Source organism: Heloderma suspectum, chromosome 2, assembly GCF_057233095.1.
Source record: "Heloderma suspectum isolate Gila_16-S chromosome 2, 16-S_ref, whole genome shotgun sequence".
Classification (NCBI taxonomy): domain Eukaryota; kingdom Metazoa; phylum Chordata; class Lepidosauria; order Squamata; family Helodermatidae; genus Heloderma; species Heloderma suspectum.
In genome coordinates, this window is record NC_139459.1 from 285,824,168 (window position 1) to 285,847,525 (window position 23,358).

At 43.9% G+C, this 23,358-nt stretch overlaps 1 protein-coding gene across 1 annotated transcript in view; it reads left to right on the forward strand.

Annotated features, from left to right (window-relative positions):
* TWF2 (twinfilin actin binding protein 2) overlaps positions 1-23,358 on the forward strand; it is a 77,239-nt gene that overhangs the window by 17,330 nt on the left and 36,551 nt on the right. The window contains exon 2 of the mRNA XM_084839710.1: positions 10,027-10,104. Coding sequence (XP_084695836.1) covers positions 10,027-10,104 — 78 coding nt within the window. The remainder of the gene's footprint in view (positions 1-10,026; positions 10,105-23,358) is intronic.

Below are 23,358 nucleotides of genomic sequence, written 5' to 3' on the forward strand. Positions count from 1 at the left end.
TGTAACCTATTGGTCTGTATCATGGATGGGGAACCTCTTTCAGTCTGAGGGTTGAATTCAGTTTCAGAGAAGCTCTTGGGGGCTGTCTTTCAGTGGTGGTTAGAGCCGAAGGCAAAGGGGCAAGGCCAAAAATACCAGCATATTTTAGCTTAAATCTCTAACTGCCAATAAGTATGTCTTACAAGAGGCATTTCAGCCTTGTAGAACAGGGGAAAACTGCACAAAAGCTGGGAAGCCACCAAATAGCTGATAGTTGGGGAAAGGGGGTGGGGGCAAGGGAAAGGGAAAGTGTATATTATGCTTGTTGTATGGAGGCTAGTCCCTGGCAGCCATTAACTGTATGTATAGCAGTTCACTACACTGATTGCTCTTATTCTGTAGAGGCTTTTGACACCATTGCAGGATACTCCTTCTGAAAGCTGGTGGTGGCATGGAAACTTTGCTCAGTATGTTGATGATCCAGATACTGAGCTGTTCCTGCCCATAATGGCCACAGCATGGAGTAGCTGACAGGCTATTTCAGCAGCCTCCATGTGGTGAGTGTAATGTGTAGCCCAGCCTTCAGATATGGGATTTGGGGGCGGGGGGATGAAAGAAGCTGTTTTGGGGACTTTAATGTTAAGGAGCTTGGATTGTATTTTATATTGGTAAAGATATACACTGGGTTCAGACATCACTATAACCCACGATGGGTTAAATAAACCATGATGGCTTATTTAACCCATCATTGGTTATCATGTTGTCTGTCAACAATTTTTAAATCCACGATAGCATGGATTTGCAGTAAGGGTTATTTAACCCACCGGTTGTTGTGTCATGTGGCACTTACCGTGGCTTATTCCAATTGCCTACAGAGTCAGCTGGCAAGAGCAACCAAAAGCACCGTGGCTGCTGTGTTCCAGCCTACAGAGCTCTGTTTCTGAGATCTGAGAAGCAGCCCAGGGAAAACCGCAGCCAAACAAGTGCAGCCTTCCCTGATATCGTACTGCAGTTACAAAGTGACAGCTTTCCCCTAGTACAATGACAGCCTTGTGCTATTGTGCTACCCCACTATAGCGAAGTTACACAATGACAGGCTTCCCCAGTCACTACTTTTAAACTGTGCAACTTGAGCAATAGGGGGGGATAGGGAAACAACTGTTCACCTTTCCATAAAGAAGCGTAATTCCACAATTATCCAGTATAGCATCTGGAGGCTTCCCATGAGGGTACCCCATCTGTGGAATTCTGCCCCAATCCCGCAAACTGTTAGGGAGTTATAGCTCCCAGCCCCGTTTCCCTTTTCTGGCCACTTCTCCATGAAAAAGCAAAGTCGGGCAGTACAGGGTAGGCTTCCCCAGTACAATGATAGCCTCCCCTGAACATGCTATCACGGGGCCATGCTAAAACTAAGTTACACAATGACAGACCTCCCTGACTGCTACTGTGAAAAAAGGAAAAAGAGGCAACTGTGGAATAGGGGAACATAGATGCGTAGTACAGTAAAGCCTCCCCTGATCACATGATCCCGCTACTGCGAAGTGTCACATGTGATGACAATGACACTGCTCATTTTTCCATGAAAACTGCAATGCAGGGAAAGCTGGGATACAATCCGGCAGAGCAGAAGGACTGGAGAGGGAGGAGAGGCGAGGGCAGGGAAAATAAGCTATTCACAGTAGCTTATTTTGCTGATCGTGTGGGGGATAACTGTTGTTTATTCTCTAAATAAGCTACTGTGAGTAGCTTATTAAGCCACCATAGCTTACATTGATGTCCGAACATGGCCATATACTGTTCTGTTGCTTCCATTGTTGCCTTTGGACAGTGCTTAGTGGTAGCAAGGAGTCATAGAATAGAGGATGACCATGCAACAACTGGGAAATCTACAGAGGCAGGAGAGGCATGTTGAAACATGGTTAGAACAAGACTTCATGAGGTGAAGCTGTCTTTGGGAGCCAGGAGGTCAAGATAGCGTTACTTGGGAATCCCACAAGATTATGACCATTCAGTAATAATACCAAATGTAATACCTACTTCCTCAAACACAGTGAATGGGAGATAAAAACAGAGACTTGAAGTCTCCGTAACATAAATATTATGTTGAGAGAATGAAAGATTTATAGCCACAGGCTCACATTTCCTGTCAGGAGGACAGAGTGACTTGACATATTCAGGAAGGCATCCATTTCAGGGTTCATGTATTATTGATCCAGAAGTGGTTAGCTGCTTCTGGGTTCCCAGGTCAACAGAGAAAGGAACTCTCAGAGAAAAACTAGGCTCACTCTTCTGCCAGTTTAGTATTTCTGTGAAAAGGTGATATGATTCCAACTGTAAGCTATGAATCAATATAGTGGAAAGTATAGATCTGGAGGAAGCTCAGGTAGGGATGTCAGAGAAATCCGCCACGGACCCAAATGAGGCTGGATTCTTTGGAATCCGGCCTCCGGAATCCGTGGCAGAACGGCTCCACTTATCTCCACTCCAGGATTCTGGCCAGAACGGCACCAGTTCCGGAGCGCTGGTGATAACGGTAACGGCGGCTGTACAGTATCTACATATGCTATACGGTATGTATGATACGGTATCGCCAGTGCTCCAGAGCCAGAGTGCCGTTCTGGCCAGAATCCTCCTGGAGCAGAGGTAAGAGGAGTGAGCGGTACGGAGCCGGAGTGCAGCTCTGTGGAATCCTCGCAGGGCGGAACCTTTCCGGAGGGTTCCGGGGGGGGGAGGAACAGACCCCCCTCCGGGCAGATTCCCCACTGGAATGGAGGGTGGGGAATCCGTACATCTCTAAGCTCAGGCAGGTATGTCAAGACCATGGGGATATCTTCTTCCCCAGCTTGGACTACAATGAGCAGGTGTAACAGAGATCGCCAAGAAAAAAAGAAACGAGGTAGAATACACCAAGTGGAGATAAAGCGCATTTTAAAATCCCATTTTGAAATTCAAATATTTCCTAAACAAGCATGCATAATAACTGGTAGCTATAACAATGGAAATATATTGACTTGCAACTAAATAGAGCCGTCATACAACCAACAAGCAAGCCCAGACCTTTTGGTCATTCAGTCCACATGCAACTGCAGAATTGTATCTCCTTGGAGATGGAACACAGATTTTTGTTTGGTGCACTATGCAGACCTGCAGGAATACTAAGCAAAACCACTTACTTGAAGGTTAAGGCTATCTTTGTCTTCTTTGCATAATCTATTCTGCTTTTGGTGGGGAGAGGTGAGGAACTATGCAGGACACTGAAGCCCTCATATTGGAAATCCTTTGAAGGTCCCTCTTTCTTTAGAGATTTCACCTGACACAGTTATCCACACACTTTCAGCTACATTTTCACAGCCATGAGGGATAATAACTTGCATTTTATAAACCAAAGCAAAGAAAGTGAAGATTGTCAGGATGTTTAATTCTACACCTAATATCAAGTTACGACGTTTGTTTCTTTTTCCTGTGCTTTTGCATGTAATGTATTAAGTGCTGGACAAAGTCCAACTTCCTTGTTCCTTATTACTCCCTTGATGATTTTCACACATGCGCAAAAAACAAAAAACCCCGATCCCACAACTGCCTGTCTTTCACTCTCATTCTTTCTCACTCAAGGAGGGATGGTCACGTTTCATATAGTGCCAGAAGCTCACTTTAATTTGTGCCAGGAGAAGAACGTGTCCCAGGCGTACGTGACAATTTAAATGGATATTTCTTTTAAAATGTGGTAAAATAAATTGCCCCAAACCCAGAAGGGAAGGAGATTATCTGTCTAAAATAAGCTGAGTAAAAATTGCAAGGAGCCTCATGTGGTTACTAGTGAAAATTGCCTTGCAACCACTAAAGATGGAGTTGCTGCAGCTAGCAAAAGGAAGGAAGTAGTCGTAGTTTGGAGCTGTGCAGATAGCCTGGGCTTCCTGATGCTAGGGGGAGGCTGCCAGTTACAGAGCAATTCCTTACTCCCAGCCCATGACTAGCTGAAATAGAATGAAGACGCATGCGCGTGCGCGCGCCCACACACACACACACACACACACACTACTTAATATGAATAAGTTAAAGAATTCAGGTCGTCTTGTGCAGAATTCTGATTTATAAACAACAACAGAACAGTGCTGGCTTTAAACTGCTAGAGGCTGGAAGTGACTTCACTAGTACTCTGTCCTAATTTGGTCATTTTTGCTGACTGGCTATTAGGCAGGATAGGCCTTCGGCCTAATTGGCAAAGTTGATACTTTGCCAGGGGTTTACAAATATTGGCTTGGCCTGCCAGGCATTCCTGTATTGGGGCTTGCCATCAACCCCTTGCCTTCCTCCAAGTCCTCTGGCATGCACAGATGGCTCCAGGGAAGAGGCAAATATTTTTCTCATTTGAGGCAAGGAACAGTGAGGAAAGGTTCCTTATCCAGACAAATGCAGAGGACTTAGGAGAATTGTATATGTGTGTTTGGGATTTCTCTCACTTGCCCTGAAGTTTGGGTAAAACAAGAAACAGCAAGAGAAGACATTTGCTATTTTTCACCTTCTCCAAACCACAGCGCAAGTGAGGGGTTTGGGGAGGGGACGTGGACTGCAACACACCCTTTGTGCCACAAGGCCAAGATACTTATTCCTGCCGAGGTGGCAAGTGGATTGTGGATGCCTGTATTTTGATATTCCTCTCCTATTCCATATTTCACACCTAAATCTGTGCAGAAATGTACAAGTGCAAATGTTGGCATCTTGAGATCCTTGGCTCATGGGGTAATGGTTTGGAAACAGTAAGCAAGTGAGGAAATGCTCAGAAACCAAATACCTGATGGAGACCCTCTCATGGTATGAACCTATCCGTAAAGTACAATTGTCATCTGAGGCTTTCCTCCAGGTGCTTCCTCTGAGGGAGATTTCGAGGGTGGCAACAAGGGAGAGGGCCTTCTTGGTGGTGGCCCCTCGATTGTGGAATACTATCCCCACTGAGGTCTGCTTGGAACCAACATTGTCATCCTTTTGGCGCCAGGTTAAGACTTTCATTTGCTCCCAGGGATTTGACAGCATTTGATAAGGCTTTTTAACTACTCCCACAATGTTTATTGTTGAGTGTTCTACATTGTTTTGGATGTAAATGGTTTTATATAGTATTTTTAAGGTTGTAATCTTTTGTAAACTACCCAGAGAGCTTTGGCTATCGGCTGGTATACAAATGAAAATTTTATTTATTTATTTTATTTATTACATTTATATCCCGCCTTTTTTCCTCCTTAAGACGGCTTACACAATCCTCCTCCTCCATTTTATCCTCACAACAACTCTGTGAGGTAGGTTAGGATGAGAGCCTGTGACTGGCCCAAAGTCACCCAGTGAGCTTCCATGTCTGAGTGGGGACTAGAACCCGGATCTCCCGACTCCTAGTCCAGCACTCTAGCCACTACACCACACTGGCTCTATCATTAATAATGATAATAATAATGCTCAGGACTTTGTGTAAGCTGAGGTTTTCGATGCCCCACCAGTCTTCCTGTCTCTGCCCATAGCCTTCTGCTTCCTGGCCTGTGGCCCGTATTCACTGTTCTGCTCCAAGCCTTACCTACATTATACCTCTTTCTCTTCTGAGCCAGTTCCTACTAAAGTGTAAACTGTTTGCAAAGCCCCAGGGTCTTGGAAGCAGAGGGAAGAAATACATTCAAATATATAACTTAATATACATTTGTATACCTTATTATACATCACACAGCGCATAGTTAAACTATGGAATTTGCTACCACAGGATGTAGTGATGGACACCAATTTGGATGTCTTTAAAAGGGGGTTAGACAAATTCCTGGAGGAAAGGTTATCAGTGACTACTAGTCCTGACGGCTGTGTGCTACCTCCAGTACCAGAGGCAATAATCCCATGTACACCAGTTACTGGGGAACATGGGTAGGAGGGTGCTGTTGCACTCATGCCCTGCTTGTGGGTCCCTGGTCGACAGCTGGTTGGCCACTGTGTGAACAGAATGATGGACTAGATGGACCCTTGGTCTGTTCCAGCAGGGCTCTTCTTAATGTTCTTATTATGAGAGACAAATTAGGTTTTTTGTTTTGCACATTCCTGCTTATATAGAAGGAATGTGAACATGAATCTTAGTATGAAACAATTTTCCTTGTGACACTTCTCTTCCAAAATCGAGGTGTTTGATGTCCTGTGATATGAAGAGAGGAGACAGTGGAACAGATATGGCCTCTGGCGGTAGTTAGAATTGATGAACCTGAGCAGCGCTGAGTGAATGGCCCAGCAACCTTTCAAAGCTGCTCTTTACTAATAAGTGAAATTGCGCTGGCTTCCTTTTGTAAAGCAGCTAAACTGGGTATCGGTGGAGCATTCACTCTCCACCTTTACAGATGGCATTGTGCGTTAAGCCTTTCCTGCAAAGCCTCTCTGTTACCAAGTCTGATTAAACTCTCCAGATTAGAAAGGGTGCCTGTAATGAGCACTGGCAGTGTAATATTGGGAAGCTCAGATCTAGTAAGGACCAAATAATTAATCCCTGTTAAACCTACACTGATAATTTGCAGACTAGACAGTATCTTTTTTAGCAATGGCTATCCGAGTATACAGATCTACAAAACCTACTAGTGAGAAGTTAATTACTTTGCTGCTACAACTATGGCTTTGTGCACTATTTTCAGTATTTGGCTGTAGGGCAACTCTTTTAAATTGCTGCATATAGTGGGTAATGGGCAAAAGGGTTGCGATGTTCTGCACTACTATAGTGTTCTAGGTTCCTGTGAGAAGATGCAGTCTGAAAATGATTGGGAAGAAGGAATGTGTGGATGAGTGAACAGAATACTCAAAGCAATGGCAGATAGATAGATAGATAGATAGATAGATAGACAGACAGACAGACAGACAGTCAGTTGCTTGACTCCCAGCCTTTGCAGAAAAATAGTTTTGACTTGGGTGAGCCAACACAACTTTTAACCTCCCCCTCCCCCTTGATAAATGCATGTAGACGTTAACCCCAGGGATGGCTGATTCTACACAATTCAAAATTGCAGTATTGGGAAGATGTTAAAGCCTCTTTTCCAGCAATGGCTATGGAGAGAATTGTGCTTTAGCGCTTTAGTGAATGAGCATTACATCTCTATGAAGCTTGGTTCTGATCCCGCAAGTCCTCCAAGGTTTAGAGCCACCTTGGATTTTCGCTGCTGTCAGGGCACTGGCTTTTGATGATGCATCAGGTGCCTCCTGAGTAGGGGAGGCTGGCTATTTGGTCTCAATCCTGGTCATCCCCCCCCCCCCACACACACACACATTTGCACTGCTGGCTTAGTCACTTTAACGTGTTCCTAAGTGCTAAGCTAGCAAAGAGCAAAACAGCAGTGCTTTGGACTGTTCTTCCAGCACAGCTCTGTAGCTGGCCAAAATAACCCATGGTGACTGCCAGATGACACAATAACCCACAATGGGGTAAATAACCCACTCTGTAGACCATGGGTTATAGTGGGTTATTTTGGCCAAATAAACTATCACGGGTTAAAAAAAAAAACTCCCGCCAGACAACACAATAACCCACAGTGTGTTAATTAAGGTCTTGTGGCTTAATTAACCCATCGTGGGTTATTGTGATGTCCAAACCCAGTCTGTGTGTGTGCGCGCGTGCATATGCATGCATGCACACACGCAACCAGAACAAGAAGAAAGAGTTCCAGAAGTTAGGAGCAACCAAAGACAATGGCTTTTAGGGCATTTTCGCATGTGAGGCTTATATAGGCTTTTCTTTAAGCAGGCCTGTGTGGCTAGTGTAAAATCTGCATTGGTAAATGCGCATTGGTAAAAATGCATATTGCCTTTCTTTTCTACATTTCATCCCATGCAGATAAAATGCACACATTTCACAAACTGCATGTGAAATACTCAAAGAAAATAGTCTTGGTGTTCTCCACATGACCAGCTGCATGGGTTAAAAATCAGTGCTATGTTGAATTAATACCTGCGAGGCAGCTGAGTATCAGCTTTAGATCCTGGAGCACGGCTGACACTCAGCTGCCTCCAAGGTATTAATTCATGCTTGTCCTATGCAGCTCTAAATGGCTTATCCTGGATGGCCTGTTTTTATGCACCCCGACTTCTACTGGGCATGGGGAGCACCCCAAGACTTTTCTTTGAGTATTTCACACAAATTGCCCTATGTTTTATGAATAATTGGTGCTAGATCTGCATCAAGGCTTTGTAGCCTCCTTTCTTGTCTGCTGCCATAATTCGAAGATGCAGCCAGGACAGGCTGTGAACCTGAGTGATCTGGGGGGGACAAGCTCCATCAATACAGTGTGGTTCCCCGAAGACTGCCAGGTTACAGCCCGCAAGCCATCATTACTTTGGTCTTGTTTAGATTTAGTTTGGATTGGAAGCTACGGCCAGCTACCATGTAATCACAGAAGGCTGCTGTATCAGGGTCAAATTCGCCAAAGCACTCCCACAAACAGCTGCCAGGTGCCATGGTTGTCTTTGACTCCTGAAAGGTCTAACAGCATCAGCAGGGGAAATGGGGTCAGGGTCCTGTCTCCGCTATTGATCTTGAAGCATGGATCACCAAACATGGTAGTCAATGCAGTGGCCTGGTGCAGGACGACACCGTGGTTTGCAAATCATGAGTCAGCTTTAAGAACACATGTTAGCAAGAATCCCTCTTTACTAGGACTTGAAAACCTGATTCAGATTGTAGATGAGATGCAAACCTGGTGGGTATTAACTATGGTTTGGTGCAGATAATAACACTAAACCGCAGATAAGGTGGACAAAGGAAGGGAGGGGAAATTCATGGTGGAGAGGAGTAGAGGGACTGCATGTTCCTGAAGCTGACCCCTGATTTGCAATCCATGGTTAGCAGGTGGCCAGCATTATCTGCACTAGGTCAGCATCAATATCATCCCAACTTAGAAGCCAGACTGTCACAGGTCCAGGAACTAGATGTTATCCAGGACTGCCTTGATATATGTTTATTACTGCAGTTATTCTAATTAAGCCTTCCCCGATCTAGTGCCCTCCAGATGTGTTGGGCTGGAACACCTATCCTAGCCGGTATGGCCATTGACCATACTGGCTGGGAATGATGGGAATTCCAGTCCCTCATCGGAAGGGCATCAGGTTTTGCAAGGCTGTCTAATTACATGGTGAACCTAATGACATCTGTGAGCCTGTAATTCCTACTAGCTAGTTTACCTATTATTGTTGATTGTTCCCACAGGAAAATGAAAGGTATCTGTAAAATATAATTCCTACTACCTAGCTCAGCTAGAGTTGCGTGTGCCCATGTTTGGTAAAAGGGAAGAAAGCATTTTGGGGATTATGTCACCTTCAACCAAAGCAATGTAAATTCTTACTGCCATACATAAAGGTAACGCTATCTGTTGTTGTTGGCAACACACAACCAACAGGTTTTCATTTGGCAGCATCTGTAACCTCAAGGGCTCAGCTGGCTGCCATCCTCTCAGGTTCGTAACAGATTATCTTTGAAGGGTCAAAGTAGGGCAGACAGAGGGCGAATGCCAGATCAGCTCCAGTTCCGATTCCTATAAATGTCTTGTCTGTTCCTTTGCCTGGCAGCCCACTGCCAAGTTCATATGTTTCTGGAGACGGCATCTGAAGCAAAACATCACCACTGCAAGAGCAAAACCAGAGTTGCTCCTGTCCCTCATCACCATCCTTTCAAGTGGTCCTCCCCCACTGCCTTGTATATACATCAGGAAACACTGTATATTTAATAAACTGTCACCTGAGTCCACCCGCTCTTTGCAAGCCAAACTATCTGCTAAATTTGGGATATTATGTTCGCCCAAGCCAAGTATCAAGTTCTCTGGATCACATGTGGTTCCAGCCGGTATTTAACTTGGAAACTTCTGGGAGAGTCAATACTTCTCTACATAGTGTTGATCAGAACAAGTGAAATCCATTTTTTTATTGTACTAGTTTTTTACTTTGCATTTCCTCCTGTTTTTTGAACACCTCCACCCCCTCTTGTTGTGTTGAAGAGCGGAATAACATTTGGGTTGCCTTTTCAAATCCTGATCAATATGTTTCTGATTCTTTTAGCCACTACGGAATTAAAGGATTTTTTTGCCAAGGCCCGGAACGGTTCGATCCGCCTCATCAAAATTGTCATCGAAGATGGTAAGTTTATGTTAATTTGGTGTCTGCTGGCTTGTGTATTTCCTTTGCATTTCATTGCAGCAGCCAACTTGGGCAGGGATGTGTGGGGGTGTTGCTGACCTAAAACTACCAGTGGAGAATTCTGGTGGAGGGCGCTGGAATGTAGTGGCTCACAATAGACTGCTGAGTGCCCAGTGTTGAATCAACACAGCTGTAACTTTAAAGATGCAGAGGGATCTATCCTTATTTGTTTTTTCCCCCCCTTCCCAGTGGAGAAATAAATGGCAGACCATTAGCTGGAGTAAGGGACTTGCTGTCTGGCCCGGGGCTGGTCACTTTCTTCTGATGGAGTGTCTGTATGGTAGACTGTGTTGATCCCCAAGGCCAATTTTCTAGTTGCCTTCAAAATGTGCCCCCTGTACAGTAAACAAAGCGTCCTGCTCTGTGTCCTACAACATGCATGAGCAGAAAGTAGCTCTCCAGATGTTTTGGACTTCAGCTCCTGGCATTCCTGGACATTGGCTGTGCTGGCAGGGTCTTCTGGGAATTGAAGTCCAAAACATCTGGAGGTCTACCTTCTGCCCACCCCTGTCCTACAATAATAATTCCATTCTGATATAGCACCAGTTGCAATACTGTCTAAAAGTGAAAGCATGGTTCCCAATACTCTAGACAGCGACTTTAAGGGTGCAATCCTATGCTTGTTTAGACAGAAAAAAAGTCCTACAATTTCCAGCATGCCCCAGCCAGCATGGCTGGTGGAAGGATGCTGGGTGTTGTAGGACTTTTTTCTGTCTAAATATGCATAGAATTGTGCCCTAAGTGGTGTTGTTTTGGATGGCTACTATGGAACGTCTGTCAAATAGCCAGCAGTTTATGATTTCGGTAAAAAAATTTTTTTTACAAGAAATACATACAGCATTTCATGTGCATTCCTCCTAATAATCACACCTTTGTGGCCAATTTTGTCTCTCTATATATGCATTTTGCATGCAATTTTCTTTAATGTAATGCACTTTTGTATGTTATTTTCACAAATATATGCATTTTTTGTGTACACGTCTCTGTAATATACACATTTTTGATCAGAAAACTGCACTGCAAAATTCGAAGAACTGCGAATACTGAAGGATAATGGTTTCAGTTCATGTATTGGTTTGGGAAGTGCAAATTTGCATTAAAATTTAAGCTGAACAAATTTCCCCCCCATCCCCACACCAAGCGTATACAGTAGTTTAGGAAAGATGGTGATCTTGTGGTGAATCGAGAGTTAGTTCTGCTTCCACTTGAGTCACAGGCCTTGGGAAGGTTATGCAAGTCTGACTGCGCTTCTGAGAGTAGCATAACCAGTGGACTTCTTCGTTAATCACTACGTGTGGGAAAAACAGGTGGTGCTTCAATTTTCTAATCTTTAGAAAGTTTAAACCTCACAAGAAGCTTGCTAGGACGAATCCAGATATATGAAACATGCCCTAACTTCTCTTTCAGTATAGCTGATTCAGCGTTAGACTATTTAAAACTAGTGAATACATTTCTATGAATGCAGCATAGGAAGCACAATCATTACTGAATGGAGTATTTTTATCTGTGTGACATGTTGCAATAAAACTTGAGGGCCTATGGGGGGCTTATGTAAAAGGAATTTAACTCTTGAGTCTTTCTAATTGTCTATATTTAGCAAAGAAATAATACTAGGGGCAGCATGGATATCCCCACAGAGAGGAGGAAAATGTAGATCATGAACTCTGTTTCAGAGATTCTGTACTCTTAGTAGTAAGAGAAGAGGGAAATAACAGAAAAGAGAATTTTGTTGAAGGAATTTACCCCCCAGTTATTCATGGCCTTGGAACTGATTGACAGTGTGCCCTGCATTATTGTCCTTGCCTCAAGCTATCCTTATTGGTGTGTGTGTGTGGGGGGGGGGGGGGCAGGGAGGCAGCTGACCTCCTCTGCATGTTGGAAGATTGTGTAAAGGTGTTTGTGTGTGAAGCTACATGGGCTACCCCTGCTGCCAGCATGCCTGGTCATGTCCCCTTGCCACTCATGTGTGTGAAGCAGTTTTATGTGCCATCTATGCATGTGAAGGGATTCCAGATGCATACCAATGTATGCACAGAGAGCTCCTCAACACAAGGGGGAAATTGGCAGGGGGTGGGGCTAGTTCACACGGCCCTGGGACCCCCCTCAGTCATCTCACTGAGGGGGGCTTGTCTGAACCCTCCTCTTCTCTGATATTCATGAAAGCAAGACCCTTTAAATGGAAAATAGTTTGTCCTAAGTGATGGAAACATTTTCTGCAGTCTACTTAGACGTACATTTGCTTTTTTTACAAAGCCATGCTAGATTTTTACTTAAAGCTTCCTCCTTTGCCACCATCTGCTCCATTCCTGTTCCTTGGGGCCCTGGTGCTCTGTCTGCCATGTTTCCTGACTCATGGCCTAAGCCACATAAGCCTTCAGATGCTTTTCCTGTCCTTGTTTCTGATCCTTTTTGCTTTGGTAGAACTGCTTCCAATGATAAGGACTCCTGGCTTTGGGAGGCAATCTGAAAGAGGACTGAAGTGAATTAAGATATTGCAGGTGGCCCCGTAGAATGCTGCACTGCAACATTTTCAAAGTAGTTCCTATTTCCTCATATAACAGAAGAGGATTCAAGGAAATTAAAGCAGAGCACAAAAGCAGATGTACTAGTAATAAGAGAAGGAGCTCTGATAGAATGGTTTGCATGAAACGAGGTTCTAATGGCTGCCATGCTGGAGAGGACCCCCCCCCCCATTTTCCAGTCCTCAATGAAATATTGAAAACAATATTCATTTTCTTTCTATGACTTGGCTTGAAGGAGAGGTTGATCTTTTGGACATCATTTTGAAAGGAGATTCAGTGATCTCTTTAAAAGCGATCACAAGTAAAACAGTTCTCATTAATGCTTTCTAATGCTGTATGATATATCAGTTTCTTATTGGAGTCACCACTTGTGACAGAAATGCTTTAAAAAAAAGAGTTTTTTGTGTGTGTGTGTGTGTGTGTGTGTTTAATGGAAACGAGCCTTTGGCGCAGATAGAGTTCAGTGAGCATCCTAGAACTCTATTGCTTTCCTGTCACTGCCATTTGGCAGTGCAAGTCCTCAACAGATGAGCTCCTGGTATCCCTGCTTTCACGAATATAGCCTCAGCAGTTGCTTCTGCTGCAGAGATGTGGCAAGCAGCATGTGCCAGATACAGAGATAGGAGAGGGAAGGAAGGTGGGGGGGGGGATCTTTTAGACACACTTATGCAGCACTCAGATAATAAGTGCAAGTGTGTTAAAACCTGGACTTTTTTACCCAATGAAGGTTAAGGGAGACCGTATATGTACTTGACAGCATGCATCGCTCTCATGGAACTGGTAGTCCAGCTATACCCAGGCTGTGCTGATGGGGTAATTTAACACCACTTTCTGACAAACTGAGGCTGCATACCTATCCACACTGACATAGGAGTAAGTTCCACTGAACTCAGTGGAGCTTACATCAGAGTTGGCATGCATGGGATTGTGCTGTAAGGCATTTAGAATAGTATTTACCTAGACAAGGAAAGCCTCTTCCTTGGGCAGTTCCCTTCCTGGCCTTGCTAATATTTCACTCTTGCTGGTGCAGAATTATCCTGTCCCTTGCATAGGCCAATCCTAGCCTCTTCTGTTCTGCTCTCTGTTCACAAGGCAGATTATTTAGACTCCAGAGCAGAGTTAGGGAATGTGTGACCCTCCAGATGTTGTTGGACTGTAGCACCTATCATCCTCACCATTGGCTGTGCTGGCTAGGGCTGATGGGAGTTGCGGTCCAACATTTGGAGGGCTGCATATTCCCCACCCCACTCTAGAAGTGTAAACTATCCTCAGGTGTAAAAGTTTAGGTTTGCTAAAGAAGCCAACATTTCTGTTGCAAATGGATTGATTCAAACTAAAGAGTTTTGTGACTTGTTTTCCCCCAACCAGTGTGCTAAGCTGGAAAATGTGCCCTTCCGTTATCTCAGGGTCATCCTTTCTAAACAAAGAGAAATCTAGAGCAAAGATGGCAAGGGAGAAGTGCTTCGCATATTCTGGCAGGCACTAGGGATAGGGCCCTCTCAGTGGTGGCCCCTACCCTGTGGAATTCCCTCCTGAAAAATATATGGATGGCCCTGTGGCTGCTTTTAAGAGGGTTTTAAAAATTCATTTGTTCTCCCTGGCTTTTAATTGAAAATGTTTATAGTATTCGCTGCTGATGGCTGTTTTGCTGTTATATTGAAACTGGTTTTATTTAAAATGGTTCATTTTTAATATGCTTTTCTTAATATGTTTGTGTTTCTGTGCTCTAAGCTTCCTTGAAAGATGACTGTGACATGGATTAAATAAATAAATATGTGGCTTCCTTTTTGACTTCCTTGGGCCTTTACAGGCTTTTTTTAAACTACAAAAGTACAGTTGCTTCTTGTCCAAATACTTTTGCCCAAGGTAACACTTCAGTTGCAAATGGCAATATTCTCTTGCTGAGGAACATATGCTGCCCCGCCACATCCCGCTTACCTCAAACACTATCGTTGCTTATCTCCTTGCTCTGTAGTATGCGGTGACACACATGTTCTAGGCACCTACTTAGATAGTAGTGCTTGCGAGTGAAGGCTGATGTGTAGCACACTTGAGCTTTCCAGGACTTTTTTTTGTTGGACGAGGATTTCCTGTTTTTACATCAAAAAAGGGCTTTGCTGCCCTTCTTCAGCACTAGCTTGATGACCCAAATTGGGCAGCTGCTGCAACAGCTTTTTCCTCCATTGAGTGGCTAGGTTCAGACAAGTAATTCCTGGGAGTGGGCAATGAGATGGTGCATTCCCTCCTCACGTCATCTCCTATTTTCCTTGGCACTTGCAGCCTGGTTTAATTAAACTGCAGTTAGCCATTACATGCAAAAGGGGGAACCAGAATCTGAAACAACTGAAGTTTGGTGACCTGAATTTCTGATGAGGCCTAATTTAAAGGAGAAGCCAGATAGACTAAAATTGATTAAGGGTTGTTTACATGGGTTGTCTACATGACCAGTTTCAAGTTTAAGTCAGCCCCCCCCCCCCCCCGAGTTCTCACTTGTGCTGAGTTTTGGAGAAGGGAAGGCACAGCACAAGTGACACAAAATCCTGCCTGTCCACAAGCACTGGAGTGCTGGGCAGAAAACAACAGAATGAAATTTAATAGGGAAAAATGCCAAGTTCCCCACCTAGGAAAAAGAAACCAAATGCACAGTTACAAGATGGGGGATACTTGGCTCAACAATACTACAAGCGAGAAGGATCTTGGAATTGTTGTCGATCACAAGCTGAATATGAGCCAACAATGTGATGTGGCTGCAAAAAAGGCAAATGCTATTTTGTGCTGCATTAATAGAAGTACAGCTTCCAAATCCTGGGAAGTACTAGTTCCCCTCTACTCAGCACTGGTTAGGCCTCATCTCATCCTTGAGAAGAGAAGACTGGGGGGAGATATGATAGCGCTGTTAAAATCCTTGAAAGGTTGTCACAGAGAGGAAGGCCAGGATCTCTTCTCGATCATCCCAGAGTGCAGGACACGGAATAATGGACTCAAGTTACAGGAAGTCAGGTTCCGGCTGAACTTCAGGAGAAACTTCCTGACTGTTAGAGCAATGTGACAATGGAACCAATGACCTAGGGAGGTGGTGGGCTGTCCCACACTGGAGGCATTCAAGACGAGGCTGGACAGCCATCTGTCAGGGATGCTTTGACTTGGATTCCTGCATTGAGCAGGAGGTTGGACTCCATGGTCTTATAGGCCCCTTCCAACCCTACTATTCTATGATTCTATAAGCCATTTTTGCATGCCATAGGGCTTGGTGGGAGGTGTATGTGTGGGGCCGGGAGCAAACACATCTAGATGCTGGTAAACAATCGAAGCCAATATTTGTCAACCCCCAGCTCCAAAAGTATATGGCATATTTGAGACTACCTGCTGTTTGTACTCCCACTGTTTGCTGCAGACATGCTAACTGGTGAATTCCTAGAAAGTTATGTTTATAGGTCAGTTCCTGCATGGCCCCAGCACATATATTTTATATGTGATAGCCTAAAGCTAAGCCACCCCTCACTCACAAACAGAAAATTTAATATAAACTAAGAACAATGTGTGCATACTTTGTAGGCGCTGCCCGTACAATAGTCCATTTCCTTTTTTGCAGCTGATAAATATATGGGTGTATGCACATAGGCCACAGTTTGCAATAACTGTTTTAAGACTGGGGGCGTGGGGAGAGGCAGCATGTGAGCCCACAACTTGCCCTTGTATCCCTATGCATATAGAACATACACACCAGAGCTGTGGGAGCATAGTTAGAAGAAGGGATGCTTCCTAGTGAAACACAGCTTCTTCCTTATAGTGATTTTTTGACTGGATATTCAGGTTTTTCCCCATTGTTATAGCACTGAATAACATCTGTTATTTCTAATCTCTGTGCTTGTAAAAAACCCCTCTATTCATTAACTTCTCTTTGAGCCACAAGGCCAGGGCGTGTCCACTGTTAACTTTTAGCACAGCAACAAGGTTTTTCTACAGCTTGTTGACTGGAAGGACTGTGATGCCAAATTGAGAAACAAGTTAAAGTACATCTGTAGGGTAAAATGAGTCACAAAAGCTTATGTTGATTCCAGTGAAGACTTGACTTTGATTCTGCCCTGCATTCGTTGGAATCTTTGTCTAAAGATAAATATGTTTTCAAAAGTGTGAGAGGGGCAGGGGTTGCAGGGGCAGAATGCCAGTACTTGGGTGTCAAGTTGCAGTGGTAGCTCAGAGCCACTGAAAGAAGCATATTAAAATGCCAGGCGATAAGTCACAAGTTTGGTTGTGAAAGAGGCATATGCCATATGGCCAGAAAAGCACTGGTGGGTAGTGGCTGTTAAAACTGAAACTCAAGTGCTATCAGAAGTGATAGAAAATCAAAGAGCGATTCACACTCTGTGCAGAGCACACCCCCCCCTTTCAAATGAGCTATTGTAGTGAAGGACTTTTTTAAAACAAAAAGTTCTGTTCATGCTCATTATTTATTGGATTTAACTGACATGCTCTATATTCTGATTTGCACAGTCACTTGCTGCTTTGCTATTGGACGCTTAATCTGCAAGCTACTAGAACAGTCCAGCAAATCTGGCTTTACAGTGTGGTGGCTTCTGCACTATGTTGTTTTTCAGTTTAATCAGGTTAACTGAGAATACCATCTCTGCACCCCCGAGCCTATACAAGGAAGTTAGAGTTCATTTTGGCTTAGTCTGTCATCCCCCCGCCGCCGCCCAGCTTCCCCTCCACAAAACACAAAAGCAGTGAACAGCTTTTCAGGTTTTTCATTTCATTTATTACATTTCTATACTGCCCAATAGTCAAAACTCTCAGAGCAGTTTACAAAGATTAATAAACAGAAAAACCTTCTGTTGACTGGCAGTCTATGTTGCTTTAGTTGACTGTATCTTATGCATCTGTATCTTATGGCCAGACTTGAAATTTGGAGACGCATGCACTTTTAAATCTAAAAATGCCTGCACTCTGGGAATACGTGTTCGAAAAGTAGTGGAAAGAAGTATTTCTGATTGGTTCTAAGCCAGTTGAGATGTACCCAGCTGTGTAGCTCTGTTTATACTTAGTCTGAGTCTGGGTTCAGATGATCATGGGGGGGGGGGGGAAGAAGCCATTGTGGCTTCTCCCCCCACCCCTGTGCATGCCGTGTTCATGCCTGTTTACACAATTAGCTGCACAGCAATGTGGGTTGGCATGTTGTCCGAACCCGGCACATGGCGGAGGTGGCTTTGGACTCACCATACAACCCACGACTTGCAGTAGGGGTTGTAGGGTGAGTACAAAGCTACCCCTGCCATGTTGCATGCCAGGTTGAGATGACAAGGCAGCGCAGGTAATTATGTAAACAGTAGGTGCGTGCGTGGCACGTGCGGAGGCAGTGGGAGAAGCCACAGTGGTTTCTTTCCCATCACAATTGTCTGAACACCCCAGGACTGAAAGTTGTCCCGATAACAGCTTTGACTGCATTCACGTGTAACACCAAATCATAGTTTAGCGCTATGTGCCTGAGCTGGAAGGAACCAGAGCAAGACTTGGACTTGCATGTTCTCCCCTCCCTGTTCCTTCTCCCATGCAGCCAGGATAAGGACTTTGTCAGCATGTTGTTTAGCTTTCACAGAATCCCAGCTTATGTACAAACCAGAGGTTTATAACTGTGCCGTTTACCACTGAGACCAATAACTTATTCTCGCTCCATCCAGCTAGCTTGTTTCTCTTACCTGAACAAGAGAGAATACAATGGCTTTAAGGACAGACCCCACTCAGGATAAATTTACAAATCCTTATTGAGAGCTTTTTGCTTCAATAATGAATGTATCTGTAGTGGTCCCTGAAGCTTCTCTGAAGCTGGGCAACACAAATGTGGTATTAAGGAATATATATTTATTGCTCATACAGTCTAAGAGAATAACATGCTTTCATTCCTCTCAATCTAGCAGCTAATAGTAAAAATTTTGTATTTCCTGAAATGGAAGACATGGTGGACAGAGCTAGCATAAGCACATTTGGCGGGTTTCTTTTTCTCCCAGGATTTCTCTCCCGAGCAGACCAAACCCTTGTCTTTTATAACCCCTATGTTGATTACTAGGTTTCAGACCTGGTCATATCACTACTCCCATTTCTACTATCTAGCCCTAATAGGGCTGCCTCCCAGTGTAGCCAGGTTTACCAGTAACACCTTAATGAAGGTAGCCCTCCTAAGCTAAGCAGCGTTCTGCTTACAATACTTAACCAACCCACTTGTGGCAACCTTCTTTGCCCCATTTCCAAGAATACTTTCCAGCACTCACAGTTAGCTCACAATACACACAAAGGGAATCACGTCTACAAAGTACAATAAATTCTTCTAAATTTCACTCGCTATAATGCATATTCCACTGCACCGCCTCCTATGATCCAGGAGAGCCATCCAATGTAATCATGCAGTTCCAATGGAACTATGGGCGATTACTGCCAGGCAGGGTCACTGTCATACAGTGGCACTAGTATGGTAGTAGGTATGGGGATGTTTTCGTTTGCTAGAGAGTCTGTTCTGTATGTTTTACCCTTGTTTTCCTTCCGTAAATCCTGCCCTTCGTCTAATAATAAAGTAAACCCCGTTGAATATTTAGTAATCCCGTGGCGGCCTCCTTATTAGAGATTGGGATGCATGCAGCTGCACATCCCAATCAAAGAGTGGGATGTTTGATTTGCCACAATATCCTGGCTGGGCTGGGAGCACCTTAATCTTTATAAATGCCTAAGCAGTGTGAGCAGGATCAAATGTCAGGTGGAGGAGAACTAAGAACATGAGAAGAGCCCTGCTGGATCAGACCAAGGGTCCATCTAGTCCAACATTCTGTTCACAGTGGCCAACCAGCTGTCAACCGAGAACTGATAAGCAGGGCATGAGCACAACAGCACCTTCCCACCCATGTTCCCCAGCAGCTGATGTACATAGGCTCACTGCCTCTGGTTCTGGAGGTAGCACATAGCCATCAGGACTAGTAGCCATCGATAGACTTCTCCTCCATGAATTTGTCCAATCCCCTTTTAAAGCCATCCAGATTGGTGGCCATCACTACATCCTGTGGTAGCGAATTCCATAGTTTAACTATGCGCTGTGTGAAGAAGTACTTTTATCTGTCCTGAATCTTCCACCAATCAGCTTCAGTGGGGGAAGAATCTGTAATACTTTCCCCCAAAGATGCAATAACCCCAAAGGTGAAATTATTGTCATGAACCATGTTATGGTGTTTAGTGGTTTGGCCAATAATAATGAATAGCAAATAACGGGCAGTCAAGATCAGCTAGTGAAACAGTATAAAGTCGGGGCAGTGTCCGTGACTGAGATCTTTGTAATCTTGTTTGTATGAATAAACTATCCCAGTAGAAAGAAGACTAAACAGAGACAAAATGATGTTTTCCCTTTTATTGGGCTGAATTGTTGCCAGAAAGTTGCTAAACCCTGACTCACTGGGAATAGATTTGAACTGCTGCTCTCATACAAACTGTTTTCATATGTTGACATTGGCAATGGTTTATCAGTGAAATTAGAACTGCAAACTGATCTGACTTGTGATGTGCTGGATTTGTGATATGTTTCCCCTGGTTTACAGTTTCTCTTATTCCTTTTAGATTCCTCCAGTATCCTGAGAATTTTTCCTTCTATCATTTTATTTTAACATCTCGCCTCTTTGTTGTCTCCAATACAGTTTTCTTCTGGTCCATTTTATACTGGGCCTGGTTCAGATGTAATGTTTCTCAAAAATGTTCATGGGAGGAGAAAGCTACTGTTTTTACAACCTTCCAGATATATGTTCTATTTTTTAAAGGAAGTTACTTACCCATATCTGGGATTCTTGAGAGTGAGGCTTCTCTTTATTAAATGCAGCCATTCAACCTAGTTATGAATATTACTTAGTCATAAAAAGAAGGGATGAAGGCCTGAAGTGGGAAGATATCCTCTCCCGTTTTATATAGAATTGCTCAGGGCATGTGTGAACAGAAATGAAGGAAGGGATTGGAGCACAGATGCTGTTTTCTGGGAGATTGTGAGATCTGGCTACACACAGCACTCGGTTCCCATATGTGTGATTTTGGAGGCTCCCTTAAAGAATTTCATTTGCAGATAAGCAGCTTAAGAACATAAGAAGAGCCATGCTGAATCAGTCCAAGGGTTCATCTAGTCCAGCACTCTTTTCACAGAATGGCCAACCAGCTGCCCACCAGGAACCCACAAACAGGACACAAGTGCAACAGCACCTTCCCACCCATTTTCCCCAGCAACTGGTGTACATAGGCATAATGCCTCTGGTACTGGAGGTAACACAAAGCCATCAGGACTAGTAGCCACTGATAGCCTTTTCCTCTAGGAATTTGTCTAACCCCCATTTAAAGCCATCCAAATCGGTGGCCATCACTACATCTTGTGGTAGTGAGTTCCATAGTTTGACTATGCACTGTGTGAAGAAGTACTTCCTTTTATCTGACCTGAATCTCCCATCAATCAGCTTCATGGGATGACCCTGGATTCTTGTACTATGAGAGAGGGAGAAAAATGTCTCCCTGTCCACATTCTTCACACCATGCATAATTTTGTACACTTCTATCATGTCTTGCCTTAACCTTCCTTTTTTCCCAAGCTAAACTATCCCAGCTGTTGTAACCTTCCTTCATAGGGGAGATGCTCTAGCCCCTTGATCATTTTAGTTGCGCTTTTCCTTTCTCTCTCTCCCCCCACAAATATTAGCAAAGATTCTGCTTTTTAGATCGCCCACCATAGGAAAAAAAAAAATCATAACAATATGTTGGTTTCCCACTTCTCTTTTCAACTAGGTTTTTCACCAAAGAAACATGCTTTTGGCTCCCTCCGCTCTAGCCCATGTTAGCAGAAGTATATCAGCAAGACAACACTGTAATATTTCCAGGTTAAGATGGGTTTAAAAAACAAACAAACAAACCCCTAAATAACCAAGTAATAGAAAAATTCAGCAAATCTAAATGTTAACAACCAGCCACAGCACCTTATCCATAATCTGTGGGTAATATCCAGCATTAGTCCTTCTTAGAGTAGATCCATTAAAATGAACGGGACTAACTTAAGTTTCATTCATTTCAATGGGTCCACTCTAAGTAGGTCTAATATTGGATACTACCTATGACATAACGTACAAAAAAAGAGAACATAGCTGCCTTAATGTCTACTTAATAACTTTACCACTGTTTGCTTGTGGGTTCTACTGTGTTACCATTTCCTGATGAAGACTTAAAAAATGGCTGGTGCGGCAAGTTGCATTTGATAGGTAGTGCAACATAGACAATTTGACGAAGAACAGCTTCAAACACAAGGACTGCTTTTGGTGATCACCTCCATCCTGTACCTTTCTTTTTTGTTTGTGGTAACAGACCTCATTATTGGAAGGAATGAAGGCTTAGAAGGGAATGTAATCTGTAGCTCCTAGGGCTCCAAGAGACTTAGCCCTAGCTAAGCCTTGTAAATAGCCACTTGCCTGGTTGCTTGTGGTGAGTCAGAATTTCCATCAAGCAGGGAAGCTTTAGAAAAGCAGACCTCCTTCCCACCTTTTTAGGCCACAAATGACTAACATTGCCATGTATGGGGAAGCAGGATAGTAACTTCTGTGGATTTGTCACAGTGGTGCCCTAGCCACATAGAGAAGTGCAGTTTATAATACCATGCTGCAACAGAGCACTTTGAAGCAAGCTAGTTCCCTTTACTTGGGGTGTGTGTGTGTGTGTGAGAGAGAGAGAGAGCTGGTTTGGATGTCACAACAACCCATGGGTTGTTTAAACCAGCTGGTTTTTGGGCACCAGCTGGAGTGAGCAAGCTGCCTCCAGCATGCTTCCCACTTCCACTTCCAGTTAACAACCTATGATTGCCCCTGTTTGTAGGTTGTTAGCGTGATGCCCGAATCTGTCCACAACAAACCAAACAACAAATTGTAGGTTAACTCTGGGTTGTTTCACCCCTAAACAACCCAGAGTATCTGGGTTTGGATGTCACGCTAACAGCCCATGAACGGGGCAATCATAGGTTGTTAATGGAAAGCAGAAGTGATGAATGAGGCGGAGGCAGTGCGCTCACTCACTCCCACTAGATTTTGGCAGTTTGTGTGTTAATTATCCTACGATTGCCATTACGTGCAAATTGAGTCTCTGTGTACATGCATGCTTTATTTTCTAATACAGATGGTAGTGTGCACCATATAGTGTGCAGTGTGTGTGTGTGTGTGTGTGTGAGAGAGAGAGAGAGAGAGAGAGAGAGATTTGGTTAATAGATTGTATGGTCCTTCAGCAATTGGACCAAACAAGGGGTGGGGGAAGAGACGGATGGAGGAAATACTGATCAAACAATGGTCGTATCTAATATATGAATATCACACACCCACACACACCCATACCCCATGGTCAATTCTATGGGCTCTTTTTGTAGCTGTGAAAATGTGTACTTTGGAAATCTGCCACCTCCATCTCTGAAAAACGAGCCCTAAGAGCGAGTAGTGTTGGGCTCATGTATAGTTCATTTTGTGAGCCTCTGAAACATATAGACAGCAGAAATGATTAAAAGGCTGGAGGGGATTGGCTTCGGAATAAAGAACTGAGGAACCTGAGCAAACAATAATGAAATTACTAAGTAAATGCTAGCTTCTGGAGTTAGGAGGTTTAGCAGGAGTTGGCATGTCCTATTAAGAGTCGC